General features: G+C 29.6%; 1 protein-coding gene across 3 annotated transcripts; it reads left to right on the forward strand.

Annotated features, from left to right (window-relative positions):
- The first annotated feature begins 11,344 nt into the window (after nucleotides 1-11,344).
- On the forward strand, nucleotides 11,345-14,946 carry LOC129301675 (protein NRT1/ PTR FAMILY 8.1-like). Of its 3 annotated transcripts, XM_054940268.1 has the most exons (6): nucleotides 11,345-11,410; nucleotides 11,521-11,682; nucleotides 12,076-12,263; nucleotides 12,350-12,567; nucleotides 12,916-13,469; nucleotides 13,857-14,946. In XM_054940268.1, the coding sequence occupies exons 3-6, from the start codon at nucleotides 12,158-12,160 to the stop codon at nucleotides 14,689-14,691; spliced, it is 1,713 nt and encodes a 570-aa protein (XP_054796243.1). In that variant the 5' UTR covers nucleotides 11,345-11,410; nucleotides 11,521-11,682; nucleotides 12,076-12,157; the 3' UTR covers nucleotides 14,692-14,946. The 3 variants fall into 3 exon arrangements, with proteins under 3 accessions (XP_054796243.1, XP_054796242.1, XP_054796244.1); XM_054940267.1 differs by having other exon boundaries at nucleotides 11,364-11,682; XM_054940269.1 differs by having other exon boundaries at nucleotides 11,364-11,681; nucleotides 12,144-12,263.
- Nucleotides 14,947-23,840: the final 8,894 nt, after the last annotated feature.

Consider the following 23,840-nt stretch of genomic DNA (forward strand, 5'->3'; position numbering starts at 1 on the left):
CGCTGCAAAACTTGAGAAGAGATTCTGAATATAACAGTTTAATTAGTCCCCTCCCCACACAAGAGTAACATTACTTAATGTGGATTTGTGGAACACTTCTAATCTATATACTCCTCTGACCTTATTTATAAATTATTTTTAATATAGTTTACTAGCATCAAGGAAAACTCTAAAATTTATTAACTTTGTCTTAAAATTTAAAAAGTTTTCAACTTTGCCTTCTTTCAAACTAACCCTATCTTTTCATATTTACCCTTATTAAACACCCTACAATAAATATAAAGTCATTATCAATAGGGACACTATAACATCCCGAAATTTTAAAACTCGGATTTATTCTAAAAAAATAAATAAAATAAAATATTTATAATTAAATTAAAATTTGATAGAGGTCCAAAGTTTGAATTTTACCAAGCAAAAGTTAGGTTTTATTTTATTTTAAATTATGGGAACAATTACCAAAGTTGACCTGAGCTTTTGTGCTATAATAAAAAAATATTGGGCCCTTTCTTGTAATTTTTCCCAAAGTGTTATGTTTAATTTTTTAAAGTGGGAATGAACGCAGAAATGAAGGAAGAAATGAAACAAGAAAAGAAAAAAATGCACGAGAGAGTCAGAGGAAGAAGAGAGGAGGAAGAGAGGGAGTGAGGTTTGGATCTAGGAGGCTTTGCGACCGTTGCGAACTTGGCTACACAATAGGTAAACTCCCTACTTCAATTCTCTTCTTTTCCTCTTGATTTTCTTCAATTTTTGGAAGAAAAAATTTTTGAATTTTGATCCTAAACGCTTTATTTTTATAAGCTTTTGTTTCTTTGGATCCTAGGGAGGATATTTTGAGTTTCTATATAATGAAATAATGTTTTGAGTGGATAATTAGATGAAAAAAGGTATTTTGGGCACACATTAAACCCTGAGAGATTGGGTTTTGCTCCTCAATGGTTTAAGCCTATGGATTTAGTTATAATTTTGCTATTTGAGCCCCATAAGATTTAAATTAAGGTTTGGTTTTTATCATAAGGCCTAACTGTGAAAGTTGGTGACACTAAGTAAAGATTTTTAATTGATTAAAAATTACATGAATTAAAAATTAGTCTAGTGATGGTTAATAAATGGTTTTAGTGGTTAAGTGGTATTGTAAGAATAGTTAGTTTAATACATGGACCATTGGGATGGATTATGGCTCATAAACCCAAATTGTGTGGTATGAGTTATAGTCTTCATTAATGCTATTTATCATAATAAGTGATGTGAATCACTTATATGTTGTAGTAAATTGTTGGTGGAACTTATTGAGAAGTTAAGGAACAAGCCAAGTCTTATTTTATACAAGAGGAACCCTTTTAGTACCAAAGGGGTTGAAGTAACAGGGGAATTTATATTTCTTATTACTTTGTTTTAGCTATTTTTGAATAAATATTACTAGCTATCATGCATTACATATTTTAAAAGATTAAATGTGCTTTATAAGGGGTTATGAGATACTACTTTGATTATAGTGCAAATATGTTTTTTTAATTGTTTAACAATAATGTTTTTATAAAAACGAGATTTGTTTGCATGTATTGTAATCATAAAGAATAGAAGTTGCATTTAAGGAAGTGTAACTAAGTAAGGTACCTTAGATAGGCTAAGGAACCGTTTCAGGGAGATTTATAAATGTTATATTACCTTAGAGTGTTGAAGTGGTCAATATTCAGGAAAGGTAGATAGGAATAAAAGGCATAATCTCGATGGGAGTTCACCAATGAGAAGGTGTAGACTTTTGATATTCTGTGACACACTGCCAGTACTCAATGTTGCCTTACGTATTGTGGGCTCGGTGCACTAAAGTGGTTAGTGTATTGAGTGTTTGACACCTCTCAGTAGGGAGGAAATCCGACATATGAAGTGTGAGGTTGAGTGCCTAGGCCAAAATAGCCCTCACATGGAGAGTAAGTCGGGCTGGCTCTGGGAGGGAGTTAGCTTTAATTGCTCAGGATTCATGTCAAAGGGACATAGGCGGTTCGGTGGATTAGATCATGCCTTAAATTATGTTTTGTGCTTGTGGAGGTACAAGTGGGTATAAAGTTTACTTGCAAGTTAAAGAGTGCCAAGGTGCATTCTGTTGGTCATGAAAGGCCATACCGGCATATGTCATGCATTCATGCATTTTAAACGGCTAAATTATATACTATGTTGAATTTATTATTCGTTTATTTAATTATAGCTTACTTTGTAATAATCAATGTAGATTTCTCTGTTACTGAGACTGTGGTTGTCTCACTCTTTTCTTTACAATATTTATAGCTCCAGGCAAAGGATCCATTAATGGACAGAGAAAAGAGCTAAACTAGGGGTTTGCTTGTGATTTGTAACGAACTGCAACTCCTTTCTTTTGAGAAAGTATATTGTAATGTATTTAAGATTAGGGTACCAGTAGGATATGATTACATATATGTTTGTGAGTATGTGTGGATTGTATGGCGTATGTATGAATTTTTGTTTGCTCATAGACTTGTGGCTAGGAAACTTGACTATGGTGAGTGGTTTTGATGGATTTATTTAGTAGACCAAGTTTTCATTACAAGCAAATATTTATTTTGGTATATATGTGATTCTATAAGCAAATACAAAGTGATTACATTGCAAATGATGTGCTATAGACAAACATACACCTTGGATAGAGAGAGTAGGTGCATGGGCCTCACATAAATCTCTAAGCCAAGTGAAAATGTTTAGTGTGTGTATTCATATGTGTATATGATATTTGAAATAGTTTTTGACCACTCTTATATGATTTGTGCATTTTGACGGTTTAGGGTCCATTTTGAGAAATAGCACCTGGGTGGTTAAATTTTGGTATAAAGGGTTTTTCTATTATTTAAATGTTCTATCAAGTGTTTTTAGCCCTATTTGATGTGTCCAAAGTGTTCCCACAGGTTTTGACCATTAGGATGAGATTTGAACAATTTTGAAAATGATTTTTACTAAAAAAACTGCACTTTTGCATCCGGGTGTCCAAATCTTAATATGATCGTTGGATTTTCTAAAATTTGGGTCACAAGTAAAACCTTTTATAAGCTTCGTGTAGGCTTTAGAATCACGTCGATCGAATATCAGACAGAGAAACAGCGCACTCCAAAATTTGGTCCGGAGGAGCTGTCATGACAGTAAAAGTGCTGTCATGACAGCAACAGTGATAATGTTACAACATGTACAAAATTCAATCCGTCCATTAGATCTTTCCAAAATTTGATATGCTAATAGTACTATTTAAAAGTGACATGTGGGTTTTGGAATCACTCCGATCGAAGATCAGATGATGAAATGATGCACTCCAGAAGTTAGTCCGGAGGTGCTGTCATGACAGCAAAAATGACCAATCTTTTAACATATTTAATTTTTAATCTGACCGTTGGATCTTTTTGAAATTTAGTACACTTATAGTACCCTTTGAATGTGACATGTGAGCTTTAAAATTACTTCAATCGGGGATCAAATGACAGAATGACGTCTCCCAAAAATTGGCCCGTGAGGGCTATCATGAGAGCAATTTAATGCTGTCATGATAGTATCTTTTACCCCACTTTCGCCTAGTTTGCTTCCGTACGCTACAGGTAAAACCTATAAATTATTTATTTAAAAAAGGTTTTAAATGTTTATTTTGTAATCGTGTATCTGCTTAATGATTTAAATGGTTTGTTTTCTAAGTTAGTTTTAGGATTAACTCCTTAACCATACTTAGTTTATTTGAATTGTATGATTTTTGGGTAACACTCGAGGCAAGTGTTACAGGCACTTTTGAAAAAAAGACAATGACTATATCTCAAAAGACTAAAAATACCTTATATTTTTAAATATCTAATTTCTTAAAAAATACCTTACATTTTTAAACGGAGGGAGTAACTTTTTTTTTAATTTTGTTCTTATTCACAAGTAACACTCATAATTTCACATGCATAATTATTCAACTCACATTATTAACCTATTACCATTAAAAATAAATAAATAAATATTTATTCAAACTAAAAAAAGTCCTACATTTTATATCTAAAATAACTTGTAGAAAATGTCAATCATAAACATAGGGGAGTAAAAAAAATTTGTATTATAAAATAATGATTATTTAAGCTCAAAAGGGTTTATAATTAAATAATAATGGAAGTGGATCCCAGGTATTTGCTCATGATTTAGTATGTAATAGCAATCTTAATCAAAACTTAAAAGAGTATTCCGCTCATCATATTTATAAATCACTTTTAATATGTTTCATCAAAATTGAAGAAAACTTTAAAATTCATTGAATCTAAAAAGTTAATAAGTTTTTAACTTTACCTTTATTAAATATATATATTTGAACAATCTACTCCTTCCATCCCAAATTATAAAATATTTTTAGACGAAATTACATATATCAATAAAACTTAGTAAATACATTTTACAATTTACTTTTTTTTAAAATGTAAACTTTTAAAATACCTTTTATTTAATATTTTATTTGTTAAAGATCATTAAAAAGAAAAAATATGTGAGAAGAGTATTGAAAAAATATCATTAATGAAATCTTAATTTTATTAAATTTTTTTATATTTTCAAACACTGAATCTTTCTAAAAATGTCTTATAATTTAGGGTGAAGGGAGTGTTTTTCTTTCTCTAATATTTAATGGAAGATAAAAAAAATTATAATAAAAATTTAATAACATGATTTATAAATATTATCAAATAAAATTTTTTTTTATCTTATAAATAAAATTCGAAATATAATATGTAGGTGATTGATGAGCACAGGCATCTCCCATAATTATGAGTGGTCCTTTGTGGATTATAATCATCACTTTACTTCTTAAAGTACGTATTATTAAATATCAGTTATCTTAGTATTAATGTTCACACTTCACATCACACTAGACGTTTCGAAGTTGCATTAAACGTCATGCTGGTCCTAATATATGACAGATAGTCTGTGGAATAAAATTTTAGTTGGCGTTATCATGAAAGCTGCATTGACACTTTGAATTACTTTTAAGGAACTACAATTGAATATCATATGATGAAACTGGTCCCTTCTTCACCAATTTGACAGGTTGTTTGCTTTAAGATATATGTTCTTTAATTTATATATATTTTTATAAACTCATGACAAAAATTTGTTAGGATATTGGAGTTAATAAAAAATATATTACTTTTTTAAATTTAAATTGATTTTTTATTTAGTATGTTGAGTGGTAGGGGATTCAACATTTTGGTTGAAATATACTTTTAATTCTCTAATTTTATATAAAATTTTAGTTTTGTCCCTTAATTTTATAAAAAAAACTAGTTCTTTAATTTTAATACCATTAATTTTAAATTATTTTTTTGTGTCAACATTATTATTTTAAAAATAAACTTAATATGTCAACATTTAATAATATTTTGTTAATATTTAAAATTTTAATATAAAAATTTGTTGGGATAAAACTAATGATATTAGGATTAAAAGATTAAAAAAATACGTTATAAAATTAAGAGATCAAAATAAAATATTGCATAAAGTTAAAAAACTAAAGATGTAATTTAATCATTTTTAAAAGGAAAGCTTAGGTTTTTAGATGCACCGATGAAAAAGATAAAAGTACAATTTTATTCTGAAACTATATGTATAGAAACATTTGATATTTTAATTAATATTTTTGTGGGTAATTTTTCCTTTCAATATTTAAAAAAAACATTGCAATATGCTCTCTTCTGTTAATTATGAAGTAACATCAATTAATTTTGTGTTGTAAGGCTTTTTTCTTTCATATAACTTGATGGTCAACATTTTTATAATTAATGAGAGGAACATATTGCAGTGTTTTATATAGTGACAAACTTGTGTTATAAGGTATTATTATTTGACCATTTTTTATTCTTTATTTGATTGGAGAGATTTATAGGGAAAGGAAGGGAAGAGGTTTTGCTACCCTTCCCTTGTTTGATTCAAAAAAATAGAAAAAATTTTAATAAATTTTTTCTCTCTTCCACTCCTTCTCCCCTCCAAAAGTGGGGGAATTTGGAGGGGAAGTTGCAAATATATTTTAATATAATTAAAATAATATTATGATTTTTTGTAATTTTAACCTTATCCGTAAAACAATTTATAGAGAGAAGGTACCAAAAGTTCTTATTAAATTACTCTCACACGGCCTCTTAAAAAAAAAAACCAGAAAAAAAAAGGAAAAAGAAACCTCGGGATTAACTATGAGACTTGTCGTGGCTGTTGTGATCTTATTTCTTGCTATCAACATTATCTTGCATTCCAGTTAGGTTCCATCGTTACTCTCTTTATATTCAGTTGTTACTTTTCTTTCTCCAAAATTTTATAAATCTAATTTCTCAAGGCTTTTAGATAAGTTGCTATATTAATTTGTATAAATATTACTTATATATATTAATTGATTTATCCATCGGAATCTCTGTATGAATGAATCCATGGCAATTATGGTTCTGGTCTTTGATTATTGAGAGTTACTCTCTCCATTGAAAAATATAAGGTATTTTTAATCAAATCTCACCCCCAATAAAATAGTTACTTATTTTTAAACTAACTTTATCTTTTTATATTTACCCTTATTTATACCTTAAAAAGTTATAAAGTAATGTATTTAATAGGGAGCATTTTTTAAAAAAAAGTAATAATTATATTTTAAAAGAGTACAAATATTTTATATTTTTAAATAATCAACCTCTTAAAAAATATCTTAAATTTTTTAACGGAGAGAGTAAAAGTGTGTTTTAAAAAAAAGTCTTTTTTATTATCACGTTCTCCTAAACCATGCAATGATATAATGCGTTGCATAATTAGTAAGAAACTCTACATTTGAGGAGTCTTTGATTCCGCTTGTTAGTACGTGACATCATTTCAACAATTTTTTTTTATAAATAATATATTATATTTATTTCATTATACAAGTGAAGATAGCTTCATATATTATTTCATTATACAAGTGAAAATGTTAAGCTATCTTAAAAAATAAAAAATAATTGCTATGTGATTATTATATTTTTAAAAAATGAAAATAAAAATCAAATACAATAACAAAAGTGTTATAGTCTGGGTACTACTATTTTTCCTTTTTTTATTTTCTGAATCAAACGTTAAAATCTTTTCTCTCTCCTCATCTTTATTAAAATACCTCCCATTCGCTCGCCTCACCTCCTTTCCATTCTTCCATTGTTGAACCAAACTGTGGACTCATCATAGGAAGCTAATAATAATAGAAAGTATTATAATACCTTCATTTTTTTTAATTAAAATGTTCCCCAAGTCTTTGTCATTGACTATTAATTATTGTTCTCTAATTGTTAGCACATGATGATCTTAACCAAAGGATAGAGAAAGCCAAAGGTAATCTTATTTTTAACACTTCTACTTTTATACCTGTGCGATGCACGAAATATTAATTTTTAATTATAATATAAAAGAATAGAAAAAAATTTAATGAGTTCAATTATAAAAATAAGTAAAAGATTAAAAATTTTAATATACATGAAATGTGAAGGAGATAAGTAAGTAAAATTATTTACAAATCTTAAACCACACTTATTTATATAATTATAAAAATTATTTAACACCTTACATTTTATATTAAGTAAGACTTTTAAAAAATGTTTTATATTATGATTCGAAAAAAAATATTTTTAATATTGATTCTATGTTTGCCACGCAATTTTTTATCATGGGTCCCATGCCCATCTTATTATGAAGCCTTATAATAATTTAAAAAAAATACTATAAAAAAAAGAGGTTAAATGATGCAAATTACAATAAGGGAGAGGCATTCAATCAAAGTAAATGACCGCACTGACCAAAGAGGCGTTTGGATTACAGTAACCATCCTACGCAAATTACAATGGGGGAGAAATTAATATAATAGTATGATTGGATTAACAAGAATTTAAATTTGAATTTAAATTAAATTCTTCATTTAAAGGCATAAAAATTTATAAATTTAAATTTGATTTAAATCTAAATTTATTTTAAATTATAATTTTTTTATAATTTTAAATTCTCTCCACACCCTAATCATTTAAAATTTTAATCAATTTATAAGTTTTGTTCTATTCATATTTTTATTATTTATATATTTATAATTCTCGTATCTTTTGTTATATCTTGTGGATTAAAACATAAAAATAAACTCATTATTTTAATTTTTTATTTTTCTTTTGATTCGATTATCAATTCATCTTTCTTTTTTATTTGAAATTTTTTAAATTATCAAAATAAAGAATTTTAAATATATAAATTTAAAATGTGAGTTCAAATTTAAAATCTAAATTTAAATCCATCAATCAACAGACTACCTAACATTATACTTGGATTTGAGAAGAGTCGGATGCAATAAGTTATATGTGATAAAAGTTTGTCCCTTAACAACTCTTAATGAATAAATATCATGGCTTCAAAAATAATATGACTTTATTACTTTCATAGGTAATGTGGCTCAATTATGTAAATTGTGAATGGATGATTGGAATTGAAATGTATTTTGCTGGAGTCAAATCCTATAATATCTCAAAACAATAGTGTTAAAAATAGGGAGAGAACATTTTCATGCCAATTATATAATTTTTAATTAAAAATTTTATTATTACATAATCACTAAGACCTCACAAGGTGTAAGTTTATTCATCAATGAATTAATTTTATGCTTTGAATATATTGGGATTTAAATATTAAGGTTAATATATATAAAAAATGCCAGTTGCTCTCTCTAGTGTATTAGTATAATAATATGGGAATATACTATTAAAATCAATTTTTTTTTTTATCAAAAGGGGTTAGATCTAATGTAAGAGATTAGTTTCCAAATGTAAGGGATTCGAATCTCTATTAAAAAAAAATACTCATACTCAAACATGCTTTTAATAAAAAACACATGTGCATAACAAAAAAATAAATAAGTCAATTTTTAAAGAATCCAATACCAATTAATATCCATTTAAAATATAAAATTTATAACAAGGCACACGATTTTTGCTACAAAAATGCGATTTATAATTTATACCTCATTTTTTTGTACAATACATTGGAAGCTTATTTATTTAAAATATAGATTAGATGAAAATAATATTGCCAAAGAAAGTATAGACTATAGTAATCACCCCACACTTTATGACTTTATCAAAAAGCAACACTGTACTTTTCTCTGCACTTTTTTTAAATTATTTTTCTTTTTTTACCTCAAATTTTATTCTCTTTAATTTTTTTTTTTACCTTAAACTTCACATGTTGTGACGTGCATGATTTTGCCTTTGAATGCCAATAATGATAACTATCCGCCTTCATACCCTTTTATTTAAACATCCTTCTCATTTTCACATTCACATCCGGGAAAGGAAAAATGATACTTTTGAATATGAGTTGGAATTTAAGTCAAGGAAAAAATAATTATGTAGTAATTATTTCCTATATGAGAGTATGTATACATTTTCATATATTGTTTACATTTTTTTTTACCATCAGTTTATTGTTTACATTTTGCACGTTTATTGTTGAATATATTGTATATTTTCAACTTTATCTTCAATATAAATGAGTGGAGAAAAAAATATTATTTTTTTAAGAAAATGTCTCGTTGACGGTGAGTGAAATCAGAAATTAATTAATTTGCTTACCACTTGACTTTTATTATAAAATTAATTAAAATTAAAAATATCATACGAGTGTTTTAAGTCAACCGTCAAATTTCGGCTCGCCTCCTTTAGCCGAAGTCAATTCGATGGGCCAAAATAATGCGCGATATTGCAGTTGTTTGTTACCTCGTTTTGTGAATTTACTCCTGCAGAGATTTTTTTTAATAAATAAAAAATGAAAGTTTACGTTTTTTTTTTGAAAAAAATTAATTTAAATTATTCTTTTAAAGTTTTTTGGGCCAAGTTATTATTTTAAATTTTATCACTCATGAATATTTTTTTTTGGCCTGGTTATTCATGAATTGTTCAGATCATACACTTCATGCTTTGTATATTATTTTTGCATTTGACAGATCAACGAAAAAGTAACATTATTATTTTTGAAGTGAATGCAAAATCTAGTTTTCACTTTTAAAACATAAAAATAATTTTAAGGAAGTTATTTGTGGAAAAAATATAATTTATTACAATTTTTTTAGTGTTGGAGGATATGATTAATTAAGATAGTTGAGGGCTGAATTAAAATTCATGTTTAATTTATAACATAAAAAAAATACTCTTTTTGTTTCAAATTATAAGATAATTTGAAATAAAATGAAATAAATATTTAAATAGATCAAGTTTATTATGTCATTTGTGGTCTGTTCAATTAAAATACTTCAAGTAATCTAAATAAAATCTTATATGATATTTTTCTTAAATTGATTCTATTTTTATAACAGAATATATATTTAATTTCTTGCTTTTTTTTCTCTTTCTATTATCATTAATATGATAATCAATTTTTATTTAATATCATCTAAATATTATATTTTTTTTGGATAGATCACAAATAACATGATGCACTTGATCTATCTTAGTATTTCTAATAAAATTATATGTACCAATAAAATTTAATAATAATACTTTAAAAACATATTTTTTAAAAATAAAAATATAAAATTTCAAAAATACTTTTAATTTAATATATATTTAAATTTACAAACTTAATCATTACACTATAGTTATTTTAACTTTTTCTCTATTTGAATAGTAATATTGAAAATTATTATTAAAGATATCTTATTTTTTTAAATTGTCTTATATTTTAAAACAACAAAATATCTCTAAAGTTGTTATATAATTTAAAATGGAAGGACTAATTTAAGACTCTTAACTCTTGAGAGAGTTTTAAAAGGCCAAACTAGATGTGTAATTATGAAAGTTTACCCAACCTAAATTTATAATTATTTTGGCAGAAAAATTTATAATTTTTATTGTAAACAATGCTATGAACAAAAAAAAAATGATAATCCCATCCCAATTTTTTTTTAAAGTCAATATAATTTCAATAGGTATGCAAACATATCCTGATATTATATGATATTCATTATAGAAAAAAAGTATTATAACATTCTATAAATAAATAAGTATGATCTCTTAATTTAAAAAAAAAAATCTAAGAAATGACTCACATGACCTGACCTGATATGATTTTGGTATAAATATTACATTATACATTGAATAGTGTTGAATATTAAGTCAAATTAAATTATGGTAAATATAGTTATTGCTATTAATATATTAATAATAATGTTAATGATAAATTAATAATAATTCTTTTTACCCAGTAAAGAAAATACGAGCAAACAAGAAAGCAAATTTTCTTCTTCCTGAATCTAAAGGCTGAAAAGCCTACGCAAGCTGCAAGCTGCAAGCTGGAGCCTGGTTGCCGGTTGGGATCAGAAAGCGATTCTATTTTGAAGAATCTCTATCCAAATCCAAACAAGGTATAGTTTAAAAGATTCTTTGTATCTCTCATCCCCGCAAAGAAAAGTCAGAACTTTCATGCCGTGAGTGCGCCTGTTTTTCCTTTTTTTGGTGGGAAAAAAAAACAGAGAGAGAGAAAGAAGTCAGGATATTTCCAGTATAAAGGCCCGGCAAGTGACAGAACACTCGCATGGGTTCAGTGCCATTTTGGTTTCTGGGTTCGTCGTCGTCATCCCAAATTGCGCGTTCTACAGAGAATTCTGGATTCTGGTCTGAATAGCCAATTCATCAGGTCGAGATTGCATTTCTCTAATTATATACTCTGCTTCTGTGACCATTTTCTGTTTAGTTCTTTTCTCTTTTTTGTCCACTCCTGAAAACCATATCTTTCACCGGATGCAAGTAGAAATTCTCTGAGATTTTTTCCCCTTCATATGCTTATGTGATTGTGAACGATGCTTGTTTCAGATCTCGTTAGAAATTGTCTTGGGTTGTGAAAGTGATTTACAATTAAATTTGAATTATGAACTCCTGAAGGAGGTGAATAATCGATACACAACTTAGCGTGAGACTCAGAAATGGATTTTGTGGGTTTTGGTTATAGTCACTTGATTTTCGTTATATCATTGTAGTTTTCAGAACAATGGGCGAACAGTTCATAATTTCTTTGTTTATTGTTATTTAGCCTTTGGACTCCTGGACGACACAGTTGCAAGTGAGTACCTAATCTTGAGCATTTCCCTGGTTCAAGCTGGTTTTGAATTACAATGGCAGAAGATGAAGTTTTTACAAAAGATGGAACTGTAGATTTCCGTGGCAATCCGGCTAATAAGAAGAAAACTGGGACCTGGAAGGCGTGTCCCTTTATTTTAGGTAACTATGGCATTGGTATGGTGTTAGTGGAGTGTTGTAATATTTGTTTCTATGAGATCCTTACAGTTTTATGGTTCAATTAACAGGAAATGAATGTTGTGAGAGATTGGCATACTATGGGATGAGCACAAACCTGGTGCTTTATTTTAAGAACAGGCTTCATGAGCATAGTGCTACAGCTTCCAAGAACGTCTCAAATTGGAGCGGGACATGCTACATCACGCCGTTGATTGGAGCATTTTTAGCTGACGCCTATCTCGGGAGATATTGGACTATTGCCACTTTCTCCATTATCTATGTTATTGTGAGTATGGTTTCTCCAGTACTGAACTTGTTTACTGGCTTGTTGCTGAGGAGAAATTGAAAATTTCACCTTTGATATTGATCACTCAAGCATCCCATGTACATATAGATGGCTTGAGATGAAGAAAACAAGTTATTGGCTTCTGTAATAAAGCTCATAATAGATTTGAGATCGCATAAGTTAATAATAAACTAGACATATTTACGCACATGGAATATGAGGCGAGTAGCACGGTTTATGGCTTATGAATTGTGTCACTTGATTTAGATTTTACATGTTATATCATAGTGATTCTACGATCTTGTTGCTTTACAGAACTTATAAAAATAGAGTCCTCTATGTACACAGGGAATGACACTCTTGACACTGTCTGCATCGGTTCCTGGCATAAAACCGGCCTGTCATGGAGAAGACAATTGTCATGCTACTGATGGGCAGAGTGCAGTGTGCTTCATAGCGCTCTACCTTATAGCTCTTGGCACTGGTGGAATCAAGCCTTGTGTTTCATCATATGGAGCAGATCAGTTTGATGATGCTGATGAGGTTGAGAAGGAACACAAGAGTTCTTTTTTCAATTGGTTCTATTTCTCAATCAATATTGGTGCTCTTATTGCTTCTTCTCTACTGGTCTGGATACAAGATAATGTGGGTTGGGGATGGGGTTTTGGCATTCCAGCTGTGACCATGGCCATAGCTGTGGTGAGTTTCTTTTCAGGAACCAGATTGTATCGAAACCAGAAGCCCGGAGGCAGCCCCCTCACACGAATCTGTCAAGTGATTGTGGCATCCATAAGAAAGTACAAAGTAAAAGTGCCTGAAGACGAGTCTCTTTTATATGAGATAGCAGATACTGAATCTGTTATCCAAGGAAGCCGCAAGCTTGACCACTCAAAAGGATTAAGGTAAGCCGATCAAAATGAACTTTATCATCCATTGGAGAAACTTTGATACAGTTTTTTTGTTTGTTGATTTTTTTTTCTTACAATTCAATGCCATAATATGAAAACAAACACCTAAGAGACTTGGGTCTAATACTTGACTATTTCATGTTTACTGTTTACTCCAAATTGGAAACAGTTGGAATTTGGAATGTCCTAATTGATTTATAAAACATGGGGACTTGGTGATCTAGTCAGCGATAATACCAACTCAGATGCTGTTACTGAAATTTGATCTTAGGAATGCCATTTGATTTGCATTTGCTTTGGTGATAATACTAATCAGAATATAACTATCCAATGTGCATTTTGGCTTATCTAATACATGTTCACTGTTGTTGTATGCCTCAGCTTCTTTGACAAAGCAGCTGTGCCAGAGCAATCGGATAGCGTGAAGAGCCCGGCAAACCCATGGAGACTTTGCACTATAACTCAAGTGGAAGAGCTCAAAGCTATTATCAGATTGCTTCCTGTATGGGCCACTGGTATCATCTTCGCTACTGTCTATGGTCAGATGAGCACATTATTTGTTTTGCAAGGGGCAACAATGGATACTCATGTTGGAAATTCCTCCTTCAAGATCCCACCAGCATCTCTTTCAATCTTTGACACCCTTAGTGTAATCTTTTGGGTCCCAGTATATGATCAGATTATCGTGCCAGTTGCTCGAAAGTTCACCGGGCACAAAAATGGCCTAACTCAACTTCAGAGAATGGGAATTGGCCTCTTCATATCCATCTTCTCCATGCTCTCAGCCGGAGTTCTAGAGCTCATAAGACTTCGAATTGTGAGGCGTCACAATTACTACGAGCTAGAGCAGATTCCCTTGTCAATCTTCTGGCAGGTTCCCCAGTATTTCATCATAGGTTGTGCAGAAGTCTTCACATTCATTGGTCAGCTGGAGTTCTTCTATGAACAAGCACCTGATGCCATGAGAAGCCTGTGTTCTGCTCTCTCATTGCTCACTGTTGCATTTGGACAATACCTGAGCTCACTTCTGGTAACGATCGTCACGAATGTCAGCACCAAAAATGGCAGTCCTGGATGGATACCTGACAATCTGAACTATGGTCATATCCACTATTTCTTCTGGTTATTGGCAGTTCTTAGTGTACTGAATTTGATAGCTTACTTCCTGGTGGCAAGGATTTACAAGTATAAAAGGCCGGTCGGTACTCTGCGCTGAAAGCCGAGTTAGCAGAGCAGAAGCAAATAAGAGAGGGAACAAAAACCTGTTTTAGTACAAAGGAATAATGATTGTGTCCCTGTGAATAAGATTCTCTAAAGATGTATTCTATTTCTTCAGTGTTTACTGTTTAGAAGTTTGGCTTGCTTTGTTTCATTTTTCTCATTTTTTCAAAGGTGTTATCCTGTAAGGCTGAAACAAAATTGTCCATTTGATTTGAGTGCTGGAATGACAAAAGATCTTTGAAGCAGCTAACTGATGTGACATTATCTTTGGAGGACCACAATAGGATTAAATTATGCTGTTCCTCTGTTCATTAGTATTTTATCCTCCAATATTTTTTTTTCCCTTTCTTTTTCTTTTGGCGCCCCCCCCCCAAAAAAAAATTCTGCATGTGTGGAGCCATGAGACATTGTAAAAATCAACATAGACTACAATGTAGATTATGATCCATTTAGGGTACTCCAGTTACATTTGAATATTTCCTTGAATTATATATTATAGAGTAAATACAATGACCTCCCTTTAAGTTTGTCAAAATTACTAAGATTTTCTTTTTGTTTTCAAAATCTATACTTTAGTTCATTTCTTAACATTGTTAAGAATATTCTGTTTCAGATTCTAAAATGCTTTATTATATTATATTATTAATTAAAATAGTAAAAATAAAATAAAATTATTAATCTGTCCTCATAATCTGATGTATTCTCTCTCCTCCAATTTTAAAGAATATTACGGTTATATTTCATCAACATTTTACAAAATATCAAAATTTTAAAAAAATATTAAAATTAATAGAATGAATATTAATTATATTAATTAATTTACCTATTGCTATATTAAATTCTTAACTCTTTTTTTTTGCCAAGAAATTTTCTGACTGATTAAATTTTTATTCATATATTCCTAAAATATTATTTTTGTCTTGTATATTTAAAATTTAAAAAATTATTATATAAATAACTCTTAAACTTATATACTAGATACATACTTTTATTTGTATTTAATATTATTTTTTTAAACTTATATCTTATAATTATCATTTGCAAACTTAAATATGACTCGTAAACAATATTTATGTTAAAGAGGAGATGATTAAACAGTTAATTAATGATTGGATAGATGAAAATAAAATTTTTAAAATAAATGGGAGGTGCATGTAATGTAAATTTTGATTTCAAGGGATGTTTATATAGGTTTTAAAAATAAAAGAGAAGTATATGTAATTATGATAAAATAAAAGAGAGGTTAATGTATTTTACTTTTTATTCTATGACTAAAGTTGTTGCTATTATGCATGCCAATGACAAGTTATCATAGCGATAAGCATGAGGTTTAGAGTTTCAACTTTACACTCACATGTGCGCGAGTTATAAAATATTAAATTGCTTGAGTAGTTTAAGAAAAAGTTGTAGCTATTGGGGGTGTGTGTAATTCATCCTTCATTTTGTATTTAATTGTTTAAAAAACATAACCATCATTTCGTATAGTTTCATAGAATTTTACTTTTATTTCTTGTAGTATTATTTTAATATTTTTAATCTTTATAGCTTTAAAAAAAATTGAGTAACGTTTGTTTTTCAAATCCCAATAATATTAATTTTTTTTATAATTTTTAATTCTATAAAGATCAATGACAGGAACTAAAAATAAAACTCGATATATTATAAGAATCAATGATTATATTTTCTGTTAGATGTTTCCAGTTTTCATCACTGTATGGTTTCTTGTTAGAGCTGTGCCGCCGCTTTCTTTGGTATTTAAACTTGTTCCAAGTTTTGCAGGCATGCCTTTTTCTATGTTCTGAGTGTTGGAATTAAATTGTCAAATTAAGGCACGCCTTTTTTTTATTCAGTTAGAGAATTAAAATCAACATTCACTTAGAAGCTAGAATAAATATTAAAAATGATTATTTTTAATTGAGAAAAAAAGCTAAACCAACCTAAGAAAAATTGAACCCACCAGTCAACACACCTCTTCGATGCAAAGCAATTACTTGTTTACTTTGTCACTAGAGCAATGCAACAAATACAAAAAGATAAGTCAATAACACACATATGTATGTATATTTATTTATTTAAAAAAGAAAAAAAAAAGAGCTGAGTTTCACCTACAAGTTCTGCTCAGTGTCGACCCTTGCTTTTCGTTGTTTTTTTTAATTTAGAAAATGAATTTTTAATAAAGGAAATGAAGGCATATAGCAAAATAACGTTAGCCCCCAATGAGAGGCTTAAGCTCTTGAGAAATTGGAAAAGAAAACCAGTAATAAATAGGTTCAAGAGGAGGAAAAAAATATAATAATTCAAATAAATATTCATTAATCATACTATGTATTTAGATTGAAGAACAATTATTGATTGATGAAGATTGTGAGTGGCTTTAGGTGGAAACTAGTTTCAGTGCTCATGTGTATGATGAGTATTGAGAACTCATCACCTATGAACCGTTCGAATATAAGATGGATCGTATAAATTTATAGCTTTTTACTTTTATTTTTTAAATTATTTTAATGGATACAGAATATAAAATAAAGACAATATCTTAACTGTTAGTTTTTCAAAAAAAAAATTTATTTAACAAATATTAGTTGAAAAATTATAAATCTAAACCATGAACATTATATCTAAACGATTTAAAAAAGCTAAGTTCTTAGCATTCATCTATATGATGAGCACTGAAATTGGTTCGAGGTCATAATCTAAGAAGAACATTTGAATCCAAATCACATCTAATCTAAGACAGGAGCCCACCCTTAATTACTTTTTGATTAGACGATGGATTATGCATACATCACTACTACAAAAATGACATTTTACAGCGGTTAAATATGTGATGTTATTACAGGAGATGTAGAAAGTTACTTTCTACATTGGTTATACGACCGCTGTAAAAAATACATATTCTACATTGGCTAACCATAACCGATATAGAAAATGGATCAACAATTAAAAAAATTAAAAACTGGAGCACTTTCTACAGCGATTGTGTTCCAACTGTTGTAGAAAGTGAACTTTCTACAGTCGGTTGGAACACAACCACTGTAGAAAGTTTGCTATTTTACATCAATTTTTACATTAATCGATGTAGAATAGTAATTTTCTACACTTGTTATGCTAATAACTGCCGTAAAAAGTGTATTTTGTTTTTAAAATAAACGTCCGTATTTTTAAATTTACCCTACTCTGTACACAAAAATTACCACAACCAAATCAGACAGCACAATTTATTTACAATTTTTAATATAAAATTAAACTAACAGCTATCTAAAACTCAAAGTTATCTATAAACTATCTAAAAACTATATATTAAACTATCCGAAACATTGTATCAACAAATGTTTTTAAAAGTTATCTACAACTAACAAACTTCTTAAATTGTATGAAATTTTCTACAAAACTCACAAATTCTCCCTAAACTAAGTTGCCTAACGTATACGGATGTCTTCAATTTCAGCTTCGGGGAATGGATCCAAATTGTCAAACATCTAAAATATAATTTGTAAAAGAGACTTCTTATGTACTCTCAAATAATATAATAAAATAAAACTCTTAAAAATATATTTACCTCTTTTGTAAATTTAGTCATACCCAATGTGATAATGTTGAGCATATGTCTCATCACATATAAGCCGCATAAATTAGTCTTCACTGATTGTTTATGGCTCTGTATAAGAATAAATAATAAGAAATCAATAAAAAATCTTAGTAATTGAACATATTCATAAAGTATAGCATTACCTTTGGCTTGATCTATGTAGGATCCTTGAGCTCATGTCCGTGCTTTTGTAAGACCACATTTTGATATGTTTTCATTGCTCTACGTTCAATATCACCAAGTTAGTAACTAAAATATTTAGTGTAAATTATATTAAACATTTTTGCACAAATATACTTATAAGTCTATCGTCTTCTTCATTTCCTTCTCAAGTTTGTAATGGAGGGAACATAAGAAGATAATAGTGTTTCTCTTCATTAAAAGAACAAACAACTGTCAATGGTCCTTGCAAAATATGATGAGTTAAAGTAAATCTACATCAAAAAAACTATTAATTACAAACTGATCCTTACGAGTGCATGTATGGAGCCATAAAAATATCTTTCTTGACTTCACATATTCTTTGCTGGAGATACTGGGCCCTTAACTTTAGAGTATTCCCTTTCTTTGTCTTGTGATGTGGGCAAAGGAATCCGAACTTATCACCTTTGCCTGATGTAATGCACAAATGATGAATGTACCTACAGTAATGCAATTGTATTAGATCACTATACTTGATAATTAAGCTAATTTCATTAAAGAAACACAAACTTACATCATAAATAGTTCAATATGTGGTGTGATAAGCTAACTATTTGACAAAAGTCTAAGAAAATCTTCCCGTTTAATTGTTACTATCATGTCTTTCTTACCCACAACCTCAGGATCCATTTCTGAATCTTTAAATTTGAATGATGGATCATACACCATTAAGATCATTTGTTGGTGTGGAGTTAATGAGGGTTCTGGAAGTTTCAAGAGATTCAGCAAGAAAAGCTATTATATATAATAAAAAAGAAAGAAATAGTTAGTAAGAAAACATTTTAGGAAAGCTGTAAGATAATAAAATTGCATCCCACAGGTTGAACTATATTCACAAGTCTCTTGGGCCACGGGATAAAATTGCTAACAGCTTCTGCTACAATCTTTACCTTATCAGTAAGGGGAGGATGGGATCAAGGGGGTGGGGGATGGGAGAAGGGAAGGGGGGCTCAGAAGGGGAAGACGAGGGACGGGGGGCAAGGGGGAGGCGGGGGATGAGGGAAGGGGCTCAAAAGGGGAAGAGGAGGGATGGGGGATAAGGGGGAGGGGGTGGGGCCGAGGAGGCGGGGCTTAGGAAGGGTAAGAGGAAGGGGAGGGGGCGTCGGTCAAGGGAGAGGAGGAAGGATAGTTCTGAGGCGCAAAGAAGAGAAAATGAGGGAGGAGACGCGCGGAGTAAAGAAAAAAAGTTTGAACTACTTTCTATAGTGGGTAACTATTCACCCGCTGTAGAAAGTTGTTTTTTTTACAGCTGGTGACTAGGCACCGGCTGTAGAAAGTGTTTTTTATAGCTGTTCCCTTTTTACTCGGTGTAAAAACTATAATACGCGTTGCCGAAATTACAAAAATGTCACCGCCTTAATTTTCTACACCGTTTGCCTTCCAACCAATATAGAAAGTACCTTTTAAATTTCATATTTTGTATTAGTGCTTTAGGTAACATACTAATTTTTTTTCTTTTGATACAACGTACTAAAATTTGATTCTCTTCAATCTTCAATCCCTTGTAAAGTACCATTTCATACATTTTTCTTATGGGTAAAAAAAGTTGTTAGATTGCTTTATTTGTTTAAAAGCATATCAATATTCCAGTTATGTTTTTCCTTGTTAATTAAAGGGAACTCATCATGCATTGCTTAAACCACAAAAAAAAAAAGTATTCAAAATAGATTATTTGATATTATAAATAGGCACCTTATGATTTGGATCAACTTTTATTTTTGAAAGAAGCCATATATTTTTTTTCTTTTATTTTTGGATCAGCTTTTATTAATAATATCAAATACAAAAGAAAATACATGCATTTTAAAGTAGTAAAATATACACTTTAACCTAGTTATTTAAACATAAACTCTAACAAAGATTTTAAACTACTAAAATTTAAAACTTTTTATATGTCCAAATAAAATATTTTAAATATATAGATTTCAAACATTATACATTAAATTTAAAATTTGAATTTGAATTCATTGATCCAAATGTATCCTTATATTAATTCAAAATGACACCAATTTTAATATGTTAATAATATTAACAATAAAAGTTTGTCGTAGAACAAATCATTTATGAAAAATTATCATATCTTAATTTAATTAAAAATAAATATATTAAGTAATATTAAGTAAGTATATAAGTTTTTTTTTTAAATTAAACTTTGTTTCACTCATAAGATTTATTCAGTGACCACCCTTGCTTGGACCAGATGACAAACTATGCAGAGTTTTAGGTGACATACTTCTTTAATTTTGTCTATAAATTACTTTGATATGTTTGACTAAAACTAAGAAAAACATCAAAATTCATTAAATATGTCTAAAAATTTAATAAGTTTTCAACTTTGTCCTATTAAATATACATACTATAATGCCTTCATGACATTATCATACAACCTCCTACTCAATCTATTAATCAATTTCAAAACCATTTATTTTAAAAGATTAGGATCCCAGATAAAATATTTTTAAAATTATTTAATAATATATTCGAGTTGTGAAATATCATACAACGAAAGCATCATGCAATAGCACCTTAAGGTCAACTAAAAAGCATGTACAGTTTAATCAAATTAAGTCAAAATAAGGGTTGTACACCATGGCTTATGCCACATACACTATGACATGTGGCACAAAAACTTCAGTATCACTCTTTATGCTGTGCCTTGCAATATGTGGTCCTTTGTTAACACATATGCCACGGTGCACATATCAAAATCTACTGTCAAATTTTAGATTTTGATACAAACTTTGGAGGAGCGTTGTTTTTGCATCCGATGTCTAATTGGGGTGAATCAAGTACCCACACAAAGCTTAGTTCAAAATCTAACCAATGACATTAATTTTGTTTCAATTTGATATTCCATTCAAAAATTGAACACTCAAGTACATTTTGACCATTTTATATTAAAATTTGCCACTTGAGCATCACCAATTGAAACTATATGTCATTAGCCACTTTAAGGCCTTAACCACATCTAATTGGACAATGTATACCTAATTGACCAATTATATACAAAATATAATGGACATACACACATTTGGCATAAGAACTGTCCATTACACACTTTGGGCATATTTCACATGTATCATTCCTATTCATATCTAAGGCCAAATTTCACACATACAACCCATATACAATATAATAACACATACATATATTCATTCACTAGCTCGAAATGTCTTTTCCACCACAGTTACACATACCCAATAGGCTAGGATACCAGAATCTCCAAAGCACACAATTATTCCTAGTAGCATACACATGTATCTCAACCCTAAGGCAACTTATACGTTTACACAGGCACAACTTATATGTTCTAGTCGTTATACCAATTCTGTACAGAGGCTTTCTAGAGAATTCTTTATTTTCAACCTAGTTCTTTCCCTTTAGCATCACTAGTACCAGACTTGAAAAATATAAATAACCACAGGTGAAATCTAAATCTCAATAACCAATATAGTTCATTTAATGTCTATTACCACATATAACTATGACGAGGTAACAAAACCAAAGCTATAACACTTATATATAGATTTATCAAATGCATATAAAGTTTCCTCTCTTTAAAAGAATTTCTACATAATTTCCAACAATAGCATGATCATCTATCTGCCTAACCTCTGAAACTCCCCAACACGAAACTGTAGGCTCTATTGGATTAACTACTTATTAACTCGAGCTCACTTTTGGTGGTAGAAACATTCGGCCAAAGGTAATCTATCTCACCTATGGATTATGGTTTCCCTTTTCGCACATGCTTGTAATAGAGATATCATTGACTCCTAACCGCACCTTAACAGACATTAGGGAGTTACCAGACTGCGTGAATGTCCTATAGTAACAGTTCTAATATAATGTTGTATCAAATTATCCATGGTACCAACCTGTATAATGTTGCATTGGATGTCTATGGTGCCAGCTCGACCATATGGATTTGTTCATTTACATCTCCACACACACACATCCACACATACCCTATGTGAACTTCTACCCCCTATGATCATGCTTTTCATACACATCTCGCAACTCTTCCATAATTTATCCTACACACATATATATGTACATTTATAAAAAAACACTCTAAACTAGTAATCATAAAATTTTCATTTTTCAAATCAATTTCACGCTAAAACTATTCACAATGCAAAATCATGCATATAAAGTAACAAAACCACCATTTCACAAATATACATTTACTTCTACATAATTATAATAGTTAATAAACATAATAAACTATATAGTTATCTCAACCTTTCTGTTTGCAAGAAAGGGCTAACAGTGTTCCACTACCTTACTCAAATCTCTATCTGCTATTATCACGCCACTCGCAAGAATCTACATAAAATTGACAACTGAAGTCAAATATCTTATTGACTAAAAATGCCAATTATAATAATCTAGCACATAATTGCCATTATTTCCTCTATTTGCATTCCCACTCATGTATTATGACCATCACCATTCAACATGAGATCTAACCTTCACCTAATCATATTTCTCTCACTACTCTCTCTCTCTAAATTAGGTCAAATTAAACTTATAGTTTCAAGGCTTTATTGTTCTGACCCAAACTAGTCACAAAGTACTAGTTTAGTCTTAGAGAACATTTTTATTATTATAGGATAAGAAATTATTTTCTTAAAACTTTTAAATTCAGTTTCTCAATAGTTAGAACTGAGAGAAAATAAGGTAGAATTGGAGAAAGCAGTACGAGATTTACCTAATAAGTAATAGATCAGAAATGTTGTCATTTCTCCCAAAATCGCTTGCCTTACCAGAGCACCCACTCTTCTCCATGCCTGAATCCCTTCTTCCTTGTTTCCCTTTTGTTTTTCATAAGCAGACACATCCCTATTTAGCTAGATTTTGCACCATGCACCATGACATATTCATCCTTAGCCATAGCACGTGGCACAGTGAGGAAAATCCTCACTATATTCACATGCTTTGCTTCGGTTTCTGTTCTTCTACTCATATATATTCATATAACATCCCAATGGGTCAAAATCTCATTTAACTATCCAGAATTCTAATTTCACATTAAATCACTAATTCATTCCTAAATCAGTATTAATGCAGAAATTAAAAATTTAGGATGTTACACATACATTAATAACATACTCCCTCTGGACTAAAACACAAAGCATTGGTAACTAATACACGATTATGAAAAAAATGTTAGTTGAAACATTAATTTCTTAAAAAAAATTACATCTTTCCAATTTTACTATCATCAAATACTCTATATAAGTACCTTGATAATGATAATTAAAATTTTAATATATTTTTTCATGAAAAATAATAAATGAAGTATGAGTATAGTTGAAAAATTTTTATAAAAATCAACTAATGCCCTATAT

This window comes from Prosopis cineraria, unplaced genomic scaffold, assembly GCF_029017545.1.
Source record: "Prosopis cineraria cultivar Desert tree isolate PC_DT_omini unplaced genomic scaffold, ASM2901754v1 PC2, whole genome shotgun sequence".
NCBI lineage: Eukaryota > Viridiplantae > Streptophyta > Magnoliopsida > Fabales > Fabaceae > Prosopis > Prosopis cineraria.

Bases quoted from the DNA above. Each gene is read 5' to 3' on its own strand.
- LOC129301675 (XM_054940268.1), top strand. From the start codon at position 12,158: ATGGCAGAAGATGAAGTTTTTACAAAAGATGGAACTGTAGATTTCCGT. The intron at 12,264-12,349 runs GTAACTATGGCA...TTCAATTAACAG, and splicing joins GGCGTGTCCCTTTATTTTAG to GAAATGAATGTTGTGAGAGA. The intron at 13,470-13,856 runs GTAAGCCGATCA...TGTATGCCTCAG, and splicing joins GACCACTCAAAAGGATTAAG to CTTCTTTGACAAAGCAGCTG.